The following is a 14,764-nucleotide window of genomic DNA, read 5'->3' on the forward strand; positions in this document are numbered from 1 at the left end:
ATCACAAAAGTGAGTACACCCCTCGCATTTCTGCAGATATTTAAGTACAGTGGGGAGAACAAGTATTTGATACACTGCCGATTTTGCTGGTTTTCCCAGTTGCAAAGCATGTAGAGGTCTGTAATTTGTATCATAAGTTCTCTTCAACTGTGAGGGATGGAATCTAATACAAAAAATGAGAAAATCACGTTGTATGATTTTTAAATAATAAATTTGCATTTAATTGCATGAAATAAGTATTTGATACATCACAAAAATCAAACATAATATTTGATACAAAAACCTTTGTTTGCTATTACAGATACCAAACGTTTCCTGTAGTCCTTGACAAGGTTTGCACACACTGCAGCAGGGATTTTGGCCCACTCCTCCGTGCAGATCTTCTCCAGAGCCTTCAGGTTTCGGGGCTGCTGCCGGGCAACATGGACTTTCAGCTCCCTCCATAGATTTTCTATCGGGTTCAGATCTGGTGACTGGCTAGGCCACTCCAGGACCTTAAAATGCTTCTTACGGAGCCACTCTTTAGTTGCATTGGCTGTGTGCTTTGGGTCGTTGTCATGCTGGAAGACCCAGCCACGACCCATCTTCAGGGCTCTCGCTGAAGGAAGGAGGTTGTCAGCCAAGATCTGGCGAAACATAGCCCCATCCATCCTCCCCTCAATACGGTGCAATCGTCCTGTCCCCTTGGCAGAGAAGCAGCCCCAAAAAATGATGTTTCCTCCTCCATGTTTCACGGTTGGGATGGTGTTCTTGGGGTTGTACTCATCCTTCTTTTTCCTCCAAACACCACGAGTCGAGTTTAGACCAAAAAGTTCAATTTTGGTCTCATCCGACCACATGACCTTCTCCTATTGCTCCTCTGGATCATCCAGATGGTCAGTGGCAAACTTCAGACCTGTCTGGACATGCACTAGCTTCAGCAGAGGGACCTTGCGTGCGCGGTAGGATTTTAATCCATGACGGCGTAATGTGTTTTCGATGGTTTTCTCCGAGACTGTGGTTCCAGCTCTCTTCAGGTCATTGACCAGGTCCTGCCGTGTAGTTCTGGGCTGATCCCTCACCTTCCTCATGATCAGTGATGCCCCACGAGGTGAGATCTTGCATGGAGCCCCAGAACGGGGCATATTGACCGTCAACTTAAACTTCTTCCATTTTCTAATAATCGCTCCAACAGTTGTTACCTTCTCACCAAGCTGCTTGCTTATTTTCCTGTAGCCCATCGCAGCCTTGTGCAGGTCTATTATTTTATCCCTGAAGTCCTTACGCAGCTCTTTGGTCTTGGCCATTGTGGAGAGGTTGGAGTTTGTTTGTTTGAGCATGTGAACAGGTGTCTTTTATACAGGTAACAAGTTCAAACAGGTGCAGTTACTTCCGGTAATGAGTGGAGAACAGGAAGGGTTCTTAAAAAAGAACTAAGAGCCGAAATGTTTACTAGTTGGTAATGTATCAAATACTTATTTCATGCAGTTAAATACAAATTTAATATTTAAAAATTATACAATGTGATTTTCTGGATTTTTGTATTAGATTCCGTCCCTCACAGTTGAAGAGAACTTATGATACAAATTACAGACCTCTACATGGCTTGCAAGTGGGAAAACCAGCAAAATCGGCAGTGTATCAAATACTTGTTCTCCCCAATGTATATATTTTCATTGGACAACACTGACAAAATGACACTTTGACACAGTGAAAAGTAGTCTGTGTGCAGCTCATATACTAGAGTTAATTCCAGGCATGAAAATGGGTCAGGGGTTAAAAAGGTGAGAAGGGTGTGGAGGAAATATGTTCCGGTAGGGCTGTCCCAAACGACTAATTTTCTCCCGATTAGTCAGCCGACTATTTTTACAATTAGTCGACTAATATTTTTTAACTACTAGTCCTTCTCAAAAAATTAGCATATTGTGATAAAGTTCATTATTTTCTGAAATGTACTGATAAACATTAGACTTTCATATATTTTAGATTCATTACACACAACTGAAGTAGTTCAAGCCTTTTATTGTTTTAATATTGATGATTTTGGCAAAAAAGTTAAGAAAATCAAAAAATCCCTTTCTCAAAAAAAAAATAGCATATCACGAAAAGGTACTCTAAAGAAGCTACTAACCTAATCATCTGAATCAACAAACTAATTCAAAATCCCTGCGAAAGATTCCTGAGGCCTTTAAAAACTCCCAGCCTGGTTCATGACTCAAAACCGCAATCATGGGCAAGATTGCCGACCTGACTGCTGTCCAGAAGGCCAACATTGACACCCTCAAGCAAGAGGTTAAAGACACAGAAAGAAATTTCTGAGCGAATAGGCTGTTTCCAGAGTGCTGTATCAAAGCACCTCAGGGGGAAGTCTGTGGGAAGGAAAAGCTGCACAACCACAAGAGGTGACCGCACCATGAGAAAGATTGTGGAGAAGGGCCGATTCCAGACCTTGGGGGACCTGCAGAAACAGTGGACTGAGTCTGGAGTAGAAACATCCAGAGCAACCGTGCACCGGCGTGTGCTGGAGCCACTTTTGAACCTGAAACAGCGGCAGAAGCGCCTGACCTGGGCTACAGAGAAGCAGCACTGGACTGTTGCTCAGTGGTCCAAAGTACTTTTTTCAGATGAAAGCAAATTTTGCATGTCATTCGGAAATCAAGATGCCAGAGTTTGGAGGAAGACTGGGGAGAAGGAAAGGCCAAAATGCCTGAAGTCTAGTGTCAAGTACCCACAGTCAGTGATGGTCTGGGGTGCCATGTCAGCTGCTGGTGTTGGTCTACTGTGTTATATCAAGGGCAGGGTCAATGCAGCTAGCTATCAGGGGATTTTGGAGCACTCATCATTGCTGGATAAAACACCAAGTAGCACTGGTGCCTAATGTGCTCCAATAGAGCAGGTGTCATATATTTATTTTGAACACTGCAAAAACTCAAAATCCTATCAGGACTTACAGTTTAAACTAACTTAAAACTGAACTAGAACTTAAAAAAATAGCTTGACATAAATGGAAATTCAATGGAAACACGTGGTTAAACTCCTTACTTTTAAGTGATGTGCTTATCAAGTGTAATGACATTTTTAGGTAATAAATAAGAATTTTTTTCAATAAGATCTTAATTTTTTTTTTTTGTGAAAGCAGTGGATTAGTTTTATTTAGCTAGTCACATCTGAGATGCAATTGTTGGCTGTTTTCAACAACGTACATCTAAAATAAAGACATTGACTGAAAATGGTTCAATATTCAGTGAATTGTCTTGTTTTCTCATGTATATTTAGAATAAATCTCTACCTTAAAAAAATGTTTCATCCGATTACTCGATTAATCGATGGAACTTTCAGTAGAATACTCGATTACCGTATTTTCAGGCTATAAGTCGCAGTTTTTTTTTTGTTTGTTTGTTTTTTTTTCATAGTGTGGCTGTGGGTGCGACTTATACTCTGAAGCGGCTTATGTGTGAAATTATTAACACATTATTATATCATTTCACATGTTAATTTGGTGTTTTAGAGTGAGACTGATGGTTTGGTAAACTTGTTAGCATGTTTTTATGCTACTATACTAGTAGTTATCTGAATAACTCTTAATAGCTATGTTACGTTAACACACCGGCCACGTTCGCATTTCGTTGTTCATGCATCATGTAACATTATCATACTGTACACTTATTCAGCATGTTGTTGTCTATTGTATTTTTATTTTAAATTGCCTTTCAAGTTGACATATCTGTTCTATGTGTTGGATTTTATCAAGTAAATGTGCGACTTATACTCCGGTGCGACTTATATATGTTTTTTTCCTCTTCATTGCGTATTTTTGGGCTGGTGCGACTTAAAGTCCGAAAAATACGGTACTAAAATATTCCATAGCTGCAGCCCTACACTAAAGCAACAGGTAAGGTCAGTTTAACAGCAGAAAGTGTTCACTAATTGAATGAGGGCTAGATTTTTTTTTTACTTTTAGGCCTGTAAAGAGTGGGAAATAGTGCATTTGTGTAAATGCTTCAACCAAAACCAAACGAAAAGCAAGGCCCAAAATTTGCCTTTTAGAGTGGTATCCTGTGGGAATAAAGCTCCGACAAACAAACGTGTTAGAATGGACAAAAAGACAAACTTATCAACAAAGGACTAACAAATTCACGTACACAGTGCCAATTGAGCAAACAACTGAAACAATTGAGACAGCGTACTAATAAATTAACTCTCATGCAAATGACCAACCAAGTAAAACTAACTGCATGACTAACGACATTCCAATGAACTAACAAGTACAAGTACAGTACAAACAGTATAAACAAATAAATACAGTAATGAACAAACATGAACAGAATAACTGGCGTACCTGACTAAATTAGGGTGATTCTTATGAAGCTAACCTAAACTATGTAGTTGAAGATTTTAGGGATGAAAACCTGAAATTGTTTATTTTTAGTTAATGGTTATGTCTTATATGTGGCCCAGTCCACCATTTGTTACCAAAAGAGTATTTTGTAAGTTTTTTAGCTGATTTTAAAGTCGGAAATTCATTACCGTAATGCGTCCATGAAAACCTTTGATGATTTCACCTCAATACAGCATCATAAATATTCAATCAATTTCATAAAAATACAGGTAGTCCCGAGGTTACGACACGCCCGACTTCCATGATTTCGACTTTACGACTCCGGAGTCTTGGCTGCCATTTTGTCTCCAGTCGTTTTTTTTTTTTTTTTTTTTTTTTTTAAACTTTATTTAATTAATAGGGCGAATAATGTTTTTGGATAGTTATTTTGAGATTTAGATGGTATTTAGGGGTGCTTTAGGTGTTAATTCTGACTTACATGGAAATTCATGTTACATCTCCAGCGTAGGAACAGAACTCGTTCGTAACCCGAGGACTACCGGTATAAATAAATTTGTTTAAAACTATATAATTTAGCAGATTATGATATGCAATAATGGTTCCTTACTTTGTATATATATATTTTTTAAAAAAGTAAAACCTAAAAAAAAACCTAAAAAATAAAACCTAATATTACTGCAAGCAGCTTCCATGACTCTGGCCCTGATGTTCATGGTCTAGTCACAATCAGTGTTTTCTTTAGATAAAGTTATTGTTTGGCCTTTATTGATTCTCTTAATCGTTACATTTGTTTTTATATATGCCTACTTCCCCACCATATGTGATTATTACTAGTGCTGCAACGATTAATCGATTAACTCGAGTATTCGATTAGAAAAAAATATTCGAAAAAACATTTTATTGCCTCAAGTATTCGTTTAATTAAAGTGACGTTGTAATGTGTTATTTTGAAAGTGTTTACATTTAGTTTATTGATTAGGGTGGATACATTGCCCTCTGGTCTGCCTCATTTTACATGGCTGAATCCAACTGCTCCCTGTTAAGACCAATTTAAGCAAAGTTTTTCTTTGGGCCAATGCTTTTTAATGCATTTGTAATTTAGTTTATATGTGTATTGAGCCATTTTTTGCGGGAATATGAGTCTGATCCATTTGTCAAGAGCATTGGGGGAAAAAAAAAACATTCGCATTTTATAGCATTTAAGCTAGCGGAGTTTTGCCATTTAAGTTAGCCAATTGTTCTTTTGTTGTACATAGATCCTCATTTCTTTATTTTGAATACCGTTTGAGGCTCAACTCAGGTATTTTAATTTGCCATGTTCCTTTTCCGATTACTCGATTATTCGAACTAACTAGTTCATCGATTAATCGACTACTAAAATAATCGATAGCTGCAGCCCTAATTATTACTATATTGTGTAATGTTACACCTTTTTAAACAATTATACATTTCACAAGAGAGCTCAAACTGTTGATGAAAAGCACTTTGCTATTTTAAGCTAGCTTTGGTAAATGTCCTTTATTACTGTAATGCATAGCTTTCCAGAGAACCATCCATTCAGAAACTTGTGAGCGGATGAACAAACTTCCCAAACCAACACAGAACCAATGAACTAGAAAATGAAAATATGATCAGAATCTAAAAGATCAAGGTTTTTTATTTGCATTCTTCACTGTAACCGCAGAGATGGCTTGAAATAAACCCTCATTGTTTTGGCTTACCAAGAGTCAATCATTTAATAATAATCCCTGAAAAAAATGTCCTTCGATTGAGGCTCTTGGGATCTTCCCCACCTGCCACCCCTTTGAAAATCACATCACATAGTCAAAACACGGAAAAGTTTACAAGGAAAGGACCAAGTTTATCAGGCGCCTTCTTGCTATGCTTGACCTCACTTTGTCTGGATGATTGCAAGAGGACAAACTGACAAAATACTACGATAATACCATAACATAAATCGAGTTAAGTCTGTAAGGGGAGGACAAGCTGACAAAATACTACAATAGTCAAAATGAATTGGACGTCTCGCGCCGTTTCTGGCAGCCAATGAATTAATATAAGTGACTCACAAATCAACAAGATAATCTGACGGAAGCTGGTAGTTATAAATGTGTTGCTAATTGTTAGCATCCATTATTTAGCCACGTTCTATCAAAATGCCTGATGTTAAGTCGAGCTGAGAAAATAAGTCGACTAAGCCGACCACAAAAACAAATCGACGCATACTTTCAAATCCAAAACTGCCTCATGAGTCGTGACATCTATTTGGTACATTAGCAATCTCTATTGGTGGAAAGTTGACACTGCAGTCATTTTTTTCTCCTTTAGTAATTTATTGCTTCTGGTCCCTGTGTCACAGGCTACTGCGAAAAAAGACACAACTACACAACCGCAGTCAGCTGACCAAAGCGGGTAGGAGTGAGTTGCCCATCCGATTACTTCATTATTTGATGATATAATCAAAAGGATCGTCAATTTCAAAATGATTCAATAGTAATAGCCCTAATGCCAAAAGGCTAATTAATCAACTTTTCGCAGAAAGCTAAATATTTCCACTTAAAATCCAGTAAAATACTTTGCAAACTTTGGTGAAAGTGGCTCACACCCAGAATTAGTTTGAACACCCCACCTCTTTCTTTGTGCTAGTTCATCCAAACAACACCTTCTTGTGTATCACACATTTGCATCCCATGCAAACCTGAGCCTGCTCTGCAACTCTTCCATGTCGTCACATGACCGAAAACAACAAAATGCTGATTCCGCTAGGACAGCACCTTGTCGCCAAGGCAACATTTGGGACACATACGCAAGCACACACATCCGCTGGTAGCCAACAGCAAAGCAAGTCATTGCAAATGCTGCAATAATATTAAAAATGAAATGAAATGAACGAGCATGTTCATGTGGAAAGTGACGCTGATAAATTAAAAGCATTCTACTGTTTTATTAGCTATGTCGGGAAAGCTGTGAACAATAGCTGTCTTGGAGCACTATGAACTAGATCCGGGACAAAATATAATTTGGCGATATATCACGATAAAAGGCGTCACGATACGAAAAAATGGATTGGGCCGTCACATGATTCGAGCCAAATACTACATAAAACGTTTGGTTAAATCGCATTACTGACTCAGTTACTTTACTTTTACTTTTTTTGTGGCACTTATGAAGCAGGGTGGATCAATTCCCGCTTATAATGTGTAAACAGAAGAACTGGCTTCCACCCACTTCACAAACAACAACCAACAATATTATGGCATGAAATCAAAGGTCAAAGTCACGGTTTTAAAGAAAAACTCAAAAACTAAATAGCATGACTAGAAATTCATGAGACAAATGGCACATTAACTGAAGAAATAATTTGCACAAAATGTTTTTGTTATACACATATGTAGCGCTGCAATGCATGCTGAGAGGCATGAGGCATGTTGGACGACAACAGTGTTGAAAGCAGGTGGTAGCAGATGTTGTCCATCCCTCCCAATGGAAGTGAGAGATAACATTTTAAAATCTAATTGCACTTTGTACAAGGACAATAAAGACATTTTATTCTATTGAGCAGTGATGGTCAAATGAAGTTTCTTGAAGCAAAGAAGCTTTGCACCCAATTGGTTCAAAGCTTCATTTGCTCAAAAGTGGTCTTGACGCCCAAGAGGCCAACATTGTTTAGAAACCAGGACATTAACCCTTTAAGGTCTGGGCCTATTTTGTCTGATTTTGCATGCCTTTGAAGTTGCCTTTATATTTCAAAGAAAGAATTGTTTACGATGGCCTGGTTTGGTCCCTTTTTTTGTGACACCTTGAACTTCATGTCCAAATTGTTGTTTCCTTCACTGATCAATTATAAATCATCATTTTGGGCCCAAAAAGACCAAAAATTCCAAAATCGTTTTGTCAAAATTTTTAATATTGATGTCCAATTGACAACCAAACATGCGTAACGAACCGTTTTGAAACTTTGTAATATTTATTCAACATGTTAGGATGAACATTCAACCAAAAAAATTTAGAATAAATAGTCTTATATTTGACAATTCAACATAAACAACAGGTATAGCCATAGGCGTTTTTTGCCTTTATACATGCTCCAGTCAAAACAGGTTATATACAGCAGACCTAACAGTGAAGAACAGTGAAAAAATATATACCATCTAACACAAAAAGTGTTTAGAGGCCATCTCTTTATGAGTTTAGGTATTGCGGCCAATCGCCTGATGAAAACTATGTACACACAATCAAGCTTCTTGGACACACATTTATATACACAAATTGAGAAGATTGATGTGGGAAAAAAATATATATATAACATTGGGGGGAAAAAAGCATTTTCAAAAATATTTACAATAAACAAGTTAAATTTTTTTCAGTCATGCCACTCCGAAAAGCAGTTTCGTCCTGGAATTAGACACGGCTACATCACACAGCTCACACTTCCATGGGGTGTCGGTCCTCTTTCCACCCTTCCATTTTCATTTCACTTTGCTTTCATTGTCACTATTAATGTACATGAAAATAAGTCAGTATTTATGAAAATAATAAAGTATAAAATAAAAATATATACAGCAATAAATAATAATGGAAATCTATATGTATGACAATAGAAAGAATACCATAGCTGAATATGTGCTACATCCCTAATCTTCATATAGAAAGAAGAACACCACAAATTATAAATTCCTGCCTGGGATACCCACAGTGCACGTACGACTTTGATCTGATATGCACATTTTATTATTATATACACAAACACACACTTATATTGCATCAAAATTAACTTTGTCTTGCAATATCAAAAGAAACTTTCAAAAGAAACGTTTTCAGCATGAAAAAAAAGAGTGAGTTGGTTTACCTCTGCTCGTCGATGGCGTCACCCACGTGTTCAAATCCGTCACTATCTTCACTCAAGGACTCTTCCGAAGAAGACGATGATGACGAATTTGGACCATCCTCTTCCTCAAGTTGATCAGAAGCACAATTGCTTGCGCTAAATTTAGTTTTCCGTTCATTGTCAAAGTCACACAAAGTCGCTGCTCGATCCAGCAGTATCCAACTGGCCGTCGCTCGCCACCTCGCTGCTTCAGAACACTCCTCCTCCCTCTCGTTCGGTTGAACCTCGCACCGCAGTTATATTTATAAAAAAAAAAAAAAAACGCATTTTGTGCTTCCACTGTGACTTCGAAAGGGTTCGTTTGATTTGTGTTTTTTTCATGGAGCTTCCGTTTTGAAAAAGGACTAGAAATGATGGAAATATAGACATAAACAAATGATCCATGCAGCGTTTTAATGTTTTTTTGAGAGGACAATAAAACTATAAAACTTAAATGACAATATCTCACGTTCTAGTTGGTCGATTGACTTCAAATTATAACGAGAGTAAACCGCAACTTCCGCACTTTAAAACGAGACCAACCAACGGCATGTGGGTGACGTAATTAAAACGTGAGGGCGCTTCAAAGACGACGTGCGCTGAGGACGCGCCGGCGCGTCCTTCGACTCTCAAGGGTTAAGTATCAATGTTATTTAGATCTGTGGTGCTGCCATGCATGCTGGGAGGCATGAGGCATGTTGGACGACAACAGTGTTGACAGCAGGTGGTAGCAGAGGTTCTCTGTCCCTCCCAATAGAATTGAGAGATAACATTTTGAATTCTTAAATCTCATTGCACTTTATACAAGGACAATAAAGACTTTCCATTCTATTGAGCAGTGACGGTCAACAGAAGCTTCCTGAAGCAATGAAGCTTCATTTGCTCTAATGTAGTGCTGCAACAATTAATCGATTAACTCAAGTATTCGATTAAAAAAAAAAGGATTCGAATTAAATTTTGCAGCTTCAAGTATTTGTTAAATTAAAGTGTTGTTGGAATGGTTTATTTTGAAATAGTTTGCATTTAGTTTCATTTATATGGGTGGATACACAACCTTCTATTCTGCTTCATTTCACATGGCTGAATCCAGCTGCTCCCTGTTAAGACCAACATAAGCCAAGTTTTTGTTTGAACTAATGTTTTTTTTAATGCATTCATAATTTAGTTCATAGGTATATTTAGCTGTTTTTTGTGGGAATATGTGCCTGAACCATTTGTTAAGAACATTGTAAAAAACAAAAAAAAAGTTTTATAGCATTTAAGCTAGCAGACTTTTGCTATGTAAGTTAGCCAATTGTTCTTTTGTTGTACATAGATCCTTATTTTTTTTATTAAAAATAAATAAATAAATTATACCGTTTGAGGCTCAACGCACGTATTTTAATTTTTCATGTTCCTTATCCGATTACTCGATTATTCGAAACTAACTAGTTTATCAATTAATCGACTACTAAAATAATCGATAGCTGCAGCCCTACTCTAATGTGTTCTTGACACCCAAGAGGCCAAGTTTGAATGTTATTTAGATTTGTAGCGCTGCACTGCATGCTGGGAGGCATGAGGCATTTGGACAACAACAACCAGCAACTCAATATAAAAAGGTGACTTTTTCTGTCTTACCTTTCTGGCAGTGGTTCGAGTTCCAGCAGCGATAGTTGTAGTTGTTGTTGAACATTGTCTTGCGGCACTGCGGGTTGTTCTCCATGATGCCAGGGCACACGTCGCTGCACTCTTTGGACTGCTTGTTCCCAGCAATGAAGTTGTTGAACTCGGCGTCCATGATGAGTGACCAGTCCACCGAGTCCAGATAGCACAGCTCTGGATTCTTCTCTATCCGGATGGCGCCTCGCGTGATGTTGCGTAAGTTGTACAGGCCGATATCCTTCAGGCTGGTCATCTCGAATATGACCAGAGCGTAGTTGTAGAAGAGGTTGTGGCCGCGGATCACGGCCAGGTTGGGGAACAGCGTGCTCAAACTGTCTAGGCCGGGGACCCGGAACAGCAGCAGATAGTCCGTGATCACAGTTAGCTTGGGGAAGCTGAGGGAGCGAAAGACTTCCTGGTTGTTGTTCTTGTCACTGATGAGGAGGATCTGCAAGTAACCTTCCACCACTGTGCAGTTCTCCAGACGCCGAAATTCACTTATTCCATTGCCGATGTCGATGCTGGGGCCGCAAACTGCAGGTGAAGAAATGAAAAAGGATCAGGAATTTACACAGATGGAGTGTCTTGGGAGTTTATATGAAATTGTACGCTGTATTATTGTACTTTTTGACATTTTTCTTCCAATATTGATGATGACTTCATGTAACCTAAACAAAACAATGAAGGTTATTCCTGAACTAAAGCACTATTTATAATGCTAGACCTGGCCAATACATTTTCCAAATATTGACAGTACACTTGGCCCAGCGACTTGTTGACAGAACATGTTTGCCAGGCGTGACAGAATAAATACTGCGCTCGGGTTCAATTGGAGCCCTGGATTGAAAAGCATGGCCGTGCCTTGAACTTATTGTTTCCTGTTGACACCACATACTCGTAGGGAAGTCAACAAGTCGCTACGTTAAAAGAAACACTGCCAAGGATCAAACCGGCCGCCCAATGAAAAAGGATTCATTGAGGATTTCGCAATGTTGTTAGGAATGTAACAGGAGTCAAAAGATCAGGAAAGTTGTGATTATGCTACCTGCTAATAACATGCTAACATTTAGGGACGCAAAATGTCATCAACTTTCAAAGTCAAATTCACATTTCATCTTATCAATTAATTTTATTTCTGACTCATTCCGAAACTAAGTTCCCTGCCTGTTTCTATGGGTGTTTACTAAAATAACAATGTGGCTCATCAAATTTAAGATCGAAGGATAGTTATTTGCAGAGGAGTAAGGACAATGGAGCAGTCGTTTCCTAAAGGTACCGAACACCACAAAATACACATGTACATTAACCAAAGCATGCAGAATTTTCCCCCCAAAATTCAAAACCAATATATCTAAGCTAGCAAGCTAATATTTTAGCGAATTCCTGTTTATATTTCTTCTTATTCAGACTCCATAATTTTCAACAGGTCAAAAATGTTTAATGTTTTTATCTTTATACCGGAAGCATCATCAGACAAGGCCATTTTTTTCATTCAAATTTAAAGGAATAAAACTTATGCTGGTTGTCCCCAGTTAACGAATGAGTTCCGTTCCTACGCTGGCAACGTAACCAGAATTTCCACGTAAATCGGAATTAATCCTTTAAAAATTCAAAACAACTATCCAAAATATATATTTTGTTTAATGGTGGAGGATACATTACCCTCTGGTGGCAGTGTTGGGTCTGGCTAGACGGTCATCAATAACGCTTCCACACAGAAGCACTCAGACGTCTCACATGGATAAAGCACTCTGGTTTGGCCCACATGAGGCTGTAAGCTGCCTCAGCTAATATATGTTTGTGTATGCATTTGTAATCAAGTTTATAGCTACAGTTTGTGGAGTTACGTGTAAGTGATTTGCTATGAGAATTGTAAATACGTTACCATTCGTAGCATTTAAGCTAACGGACTTTTGTGAAACAAATTAGGCTACTTTAATTTACAAATTTTACATATTGATCAGACTAGATGGAAGTTTGAACACCACTTGTTTCTGTTGAGTGTTTTATTGTTAAAATGTGTGTCGTTTTGAACAGACATACATATGTGTACATATGTGTGTAAAAGCTTGACAAATTGTCAGAAGTGAAGGAGGTAAAATGCTTCAAAAAGCACTATTGCTTTGTTTGCTGTCTGTCAAGCTGAACTGATACAATAAGGTACTGTTTACGCGACTAAAACGAAAACAAACTGGAGACAAAATGGCGGACGAGACTCCGGCGTCGTGAAGTTGAAATCGTCTAAGTCAAGTATGGCGTAACCCATCGTAAAGCCTGTTTAGTTGCATTAACTTTGACTATGTACAGTGGGGCAAATAAGTATTTAGTCAACCACCAATTGTGCAAGTTCTCCTACTTGAAAAGATTAGAGAGGCCTGTAATTGTCAACATGGGTAAACCTCAACCATGAGAGACAGGATGTGGGGGGGGGGGGTTGAGACAGAAAATCATATTGTTTGATTTTTAAAGAATGTATTTCCAAATTAGAGTGGAAAATAAGTATCTGGTCACCTACAAATAGGCAAGATTTCTGGCTGTCAAAGAGGTCTAACTTCTTCTAACGAGGTCTAACGAGGCTCAACTTGTTACCTGTATTAATGACACCTGTTTTAACTCGTTATCGGTATAAAAGACACCTGTCCACAACCTCAGTCAGTCACACTCCAAATTCCACTATGGCCAAGACCAAAGAGCTGTCGAAGGACACCAAAGACAAAATTGTAGACCTGCACCAGGCTGGGAAGACTGATTCTGCAATTAATAGGTAAAACGCTTGGTGTAAAGAAATCAACTGTGGGAGCGATTATTAGAAAATGGAAGACATACAAGACCACTGATAATCTCCCTCGATCCGGGGCTCCATGCAAGATCTCACCCCGTGGCGTCAAAATGATAACAAGAACGGTGAGCAAAAATCCCAGAACAACACGGGGGGACCTAGTGAATGACCTACAGAGAGCTGGGACCACAGTAACACAATGCGCCGCCAGGGATTCAAATCCTGCACTGCCAGACGTGTCCCCCTGTTGAAGCCGGTACACGTCCAGGCCCGTCTGCGTTTCGCTAGACAGCATTTGGATGATCCAGAGGAGGACTGGGAGAATGTGTTATGGTCAGATGAAACCAAAATAGAACTTTTTGGTAGAAACACATGTTCTCGTGCTTGGAGGAGAAAGAATACTGAATTGCATCCAAAGAACACCATACCCACTGTGAAGCATGAGGATGGAAACATCATGCTTTGGGGCTGCTTTTCTGCAAAGGGACCAGGACGACTGATTTGTGTAAAGGAAAGAATGAATGGGGCCATCTATAGAGAGATTTTGTGCGAAAATCTCCTTCCATCAGCAAGGGCATTGAAGATGAGACGTGGCTGGGTCTTTCAGCATGACAATGATCCCAAACACACAGCCAGGGCAACAAAGGAGTGGCTTTGTAAGAAGCACTTCAAGGTCCTGGAGTGGCCTAGCCAGTCTCCAGATCTCAACCCCATAGAAAATCTGTGGAGGGAGTTGAAAGTCCGTGTGGCCCAACGACAGCCCCAAAACATCACTGCTCTAGAGGAGATCTGCATGGAGGAATGGGCCAAAATACCAGCAACAGTGTGTGAAAAGATTGTGAAGAGTTACAGAAAACGTTTGGCCTCCGTTATTGCCAACAAAGGGTACAAAACAAATTATTGAGATTAACTTTTTGGTATTGACCAAATACTTATTTTCCATCATGATTTGCAAATAAATTCTTTAAAAATCAAACAATATGATTTTCTGGGGTTTTTTTCCACATTCTGTCTCTCATGGTTGAGGTTTACCCATGTTGACAATTACAGGCCTCTCGAATATTTTCAAGTGGGAGAACTTGCACAATTAGTGGTTGACTAAATACTTATTTGCCCCACTGTAACAAGGGCCGCGACGTGGAAGTCATGGACAAGA

At 38.9% G+C, this 14,764-nt stretch overlaps 1 protein-coding gene across 1 annotated transcript in view; it reads right to left on the bottom strand.

The window, feature by feature from the left end:
- Positions 1–14,764, bottom strand: part of LOC130917002 (insulin-like growth factor 1 receptor) — a 150,996-nt gene that overhangs the window by 104,330 nt on the left and 31,902 nt on the right. Inside the window, exon 2 of the mRNA XM_057838034.1 lies at positions 10,806–11,363. Coding sequence (XP_057694017.1) covers positions 10,806–11,363 — 558 coding nt within the window. The remainder of the gene's footprint in view (positions 1–10,805; positions 11,364–14,764) is intronic.

The sequence above is a fragment of the Corythoichthys intestinalis genome, chromosome 1 (genome assembly GCF_030265065.1).
Source record: "Corythoichthys intestinalis isolate RoL2023-P3 chromosome 1, ASM3026506v1, whole genome shotgun sequence".
Lineage (NCBI taxonomy): Eukaryota > Metazoa > Chordata > Actinopteri > Syngnathiformes > Syngnathidae > Corythoichthys > Corythoichthys intestinalis.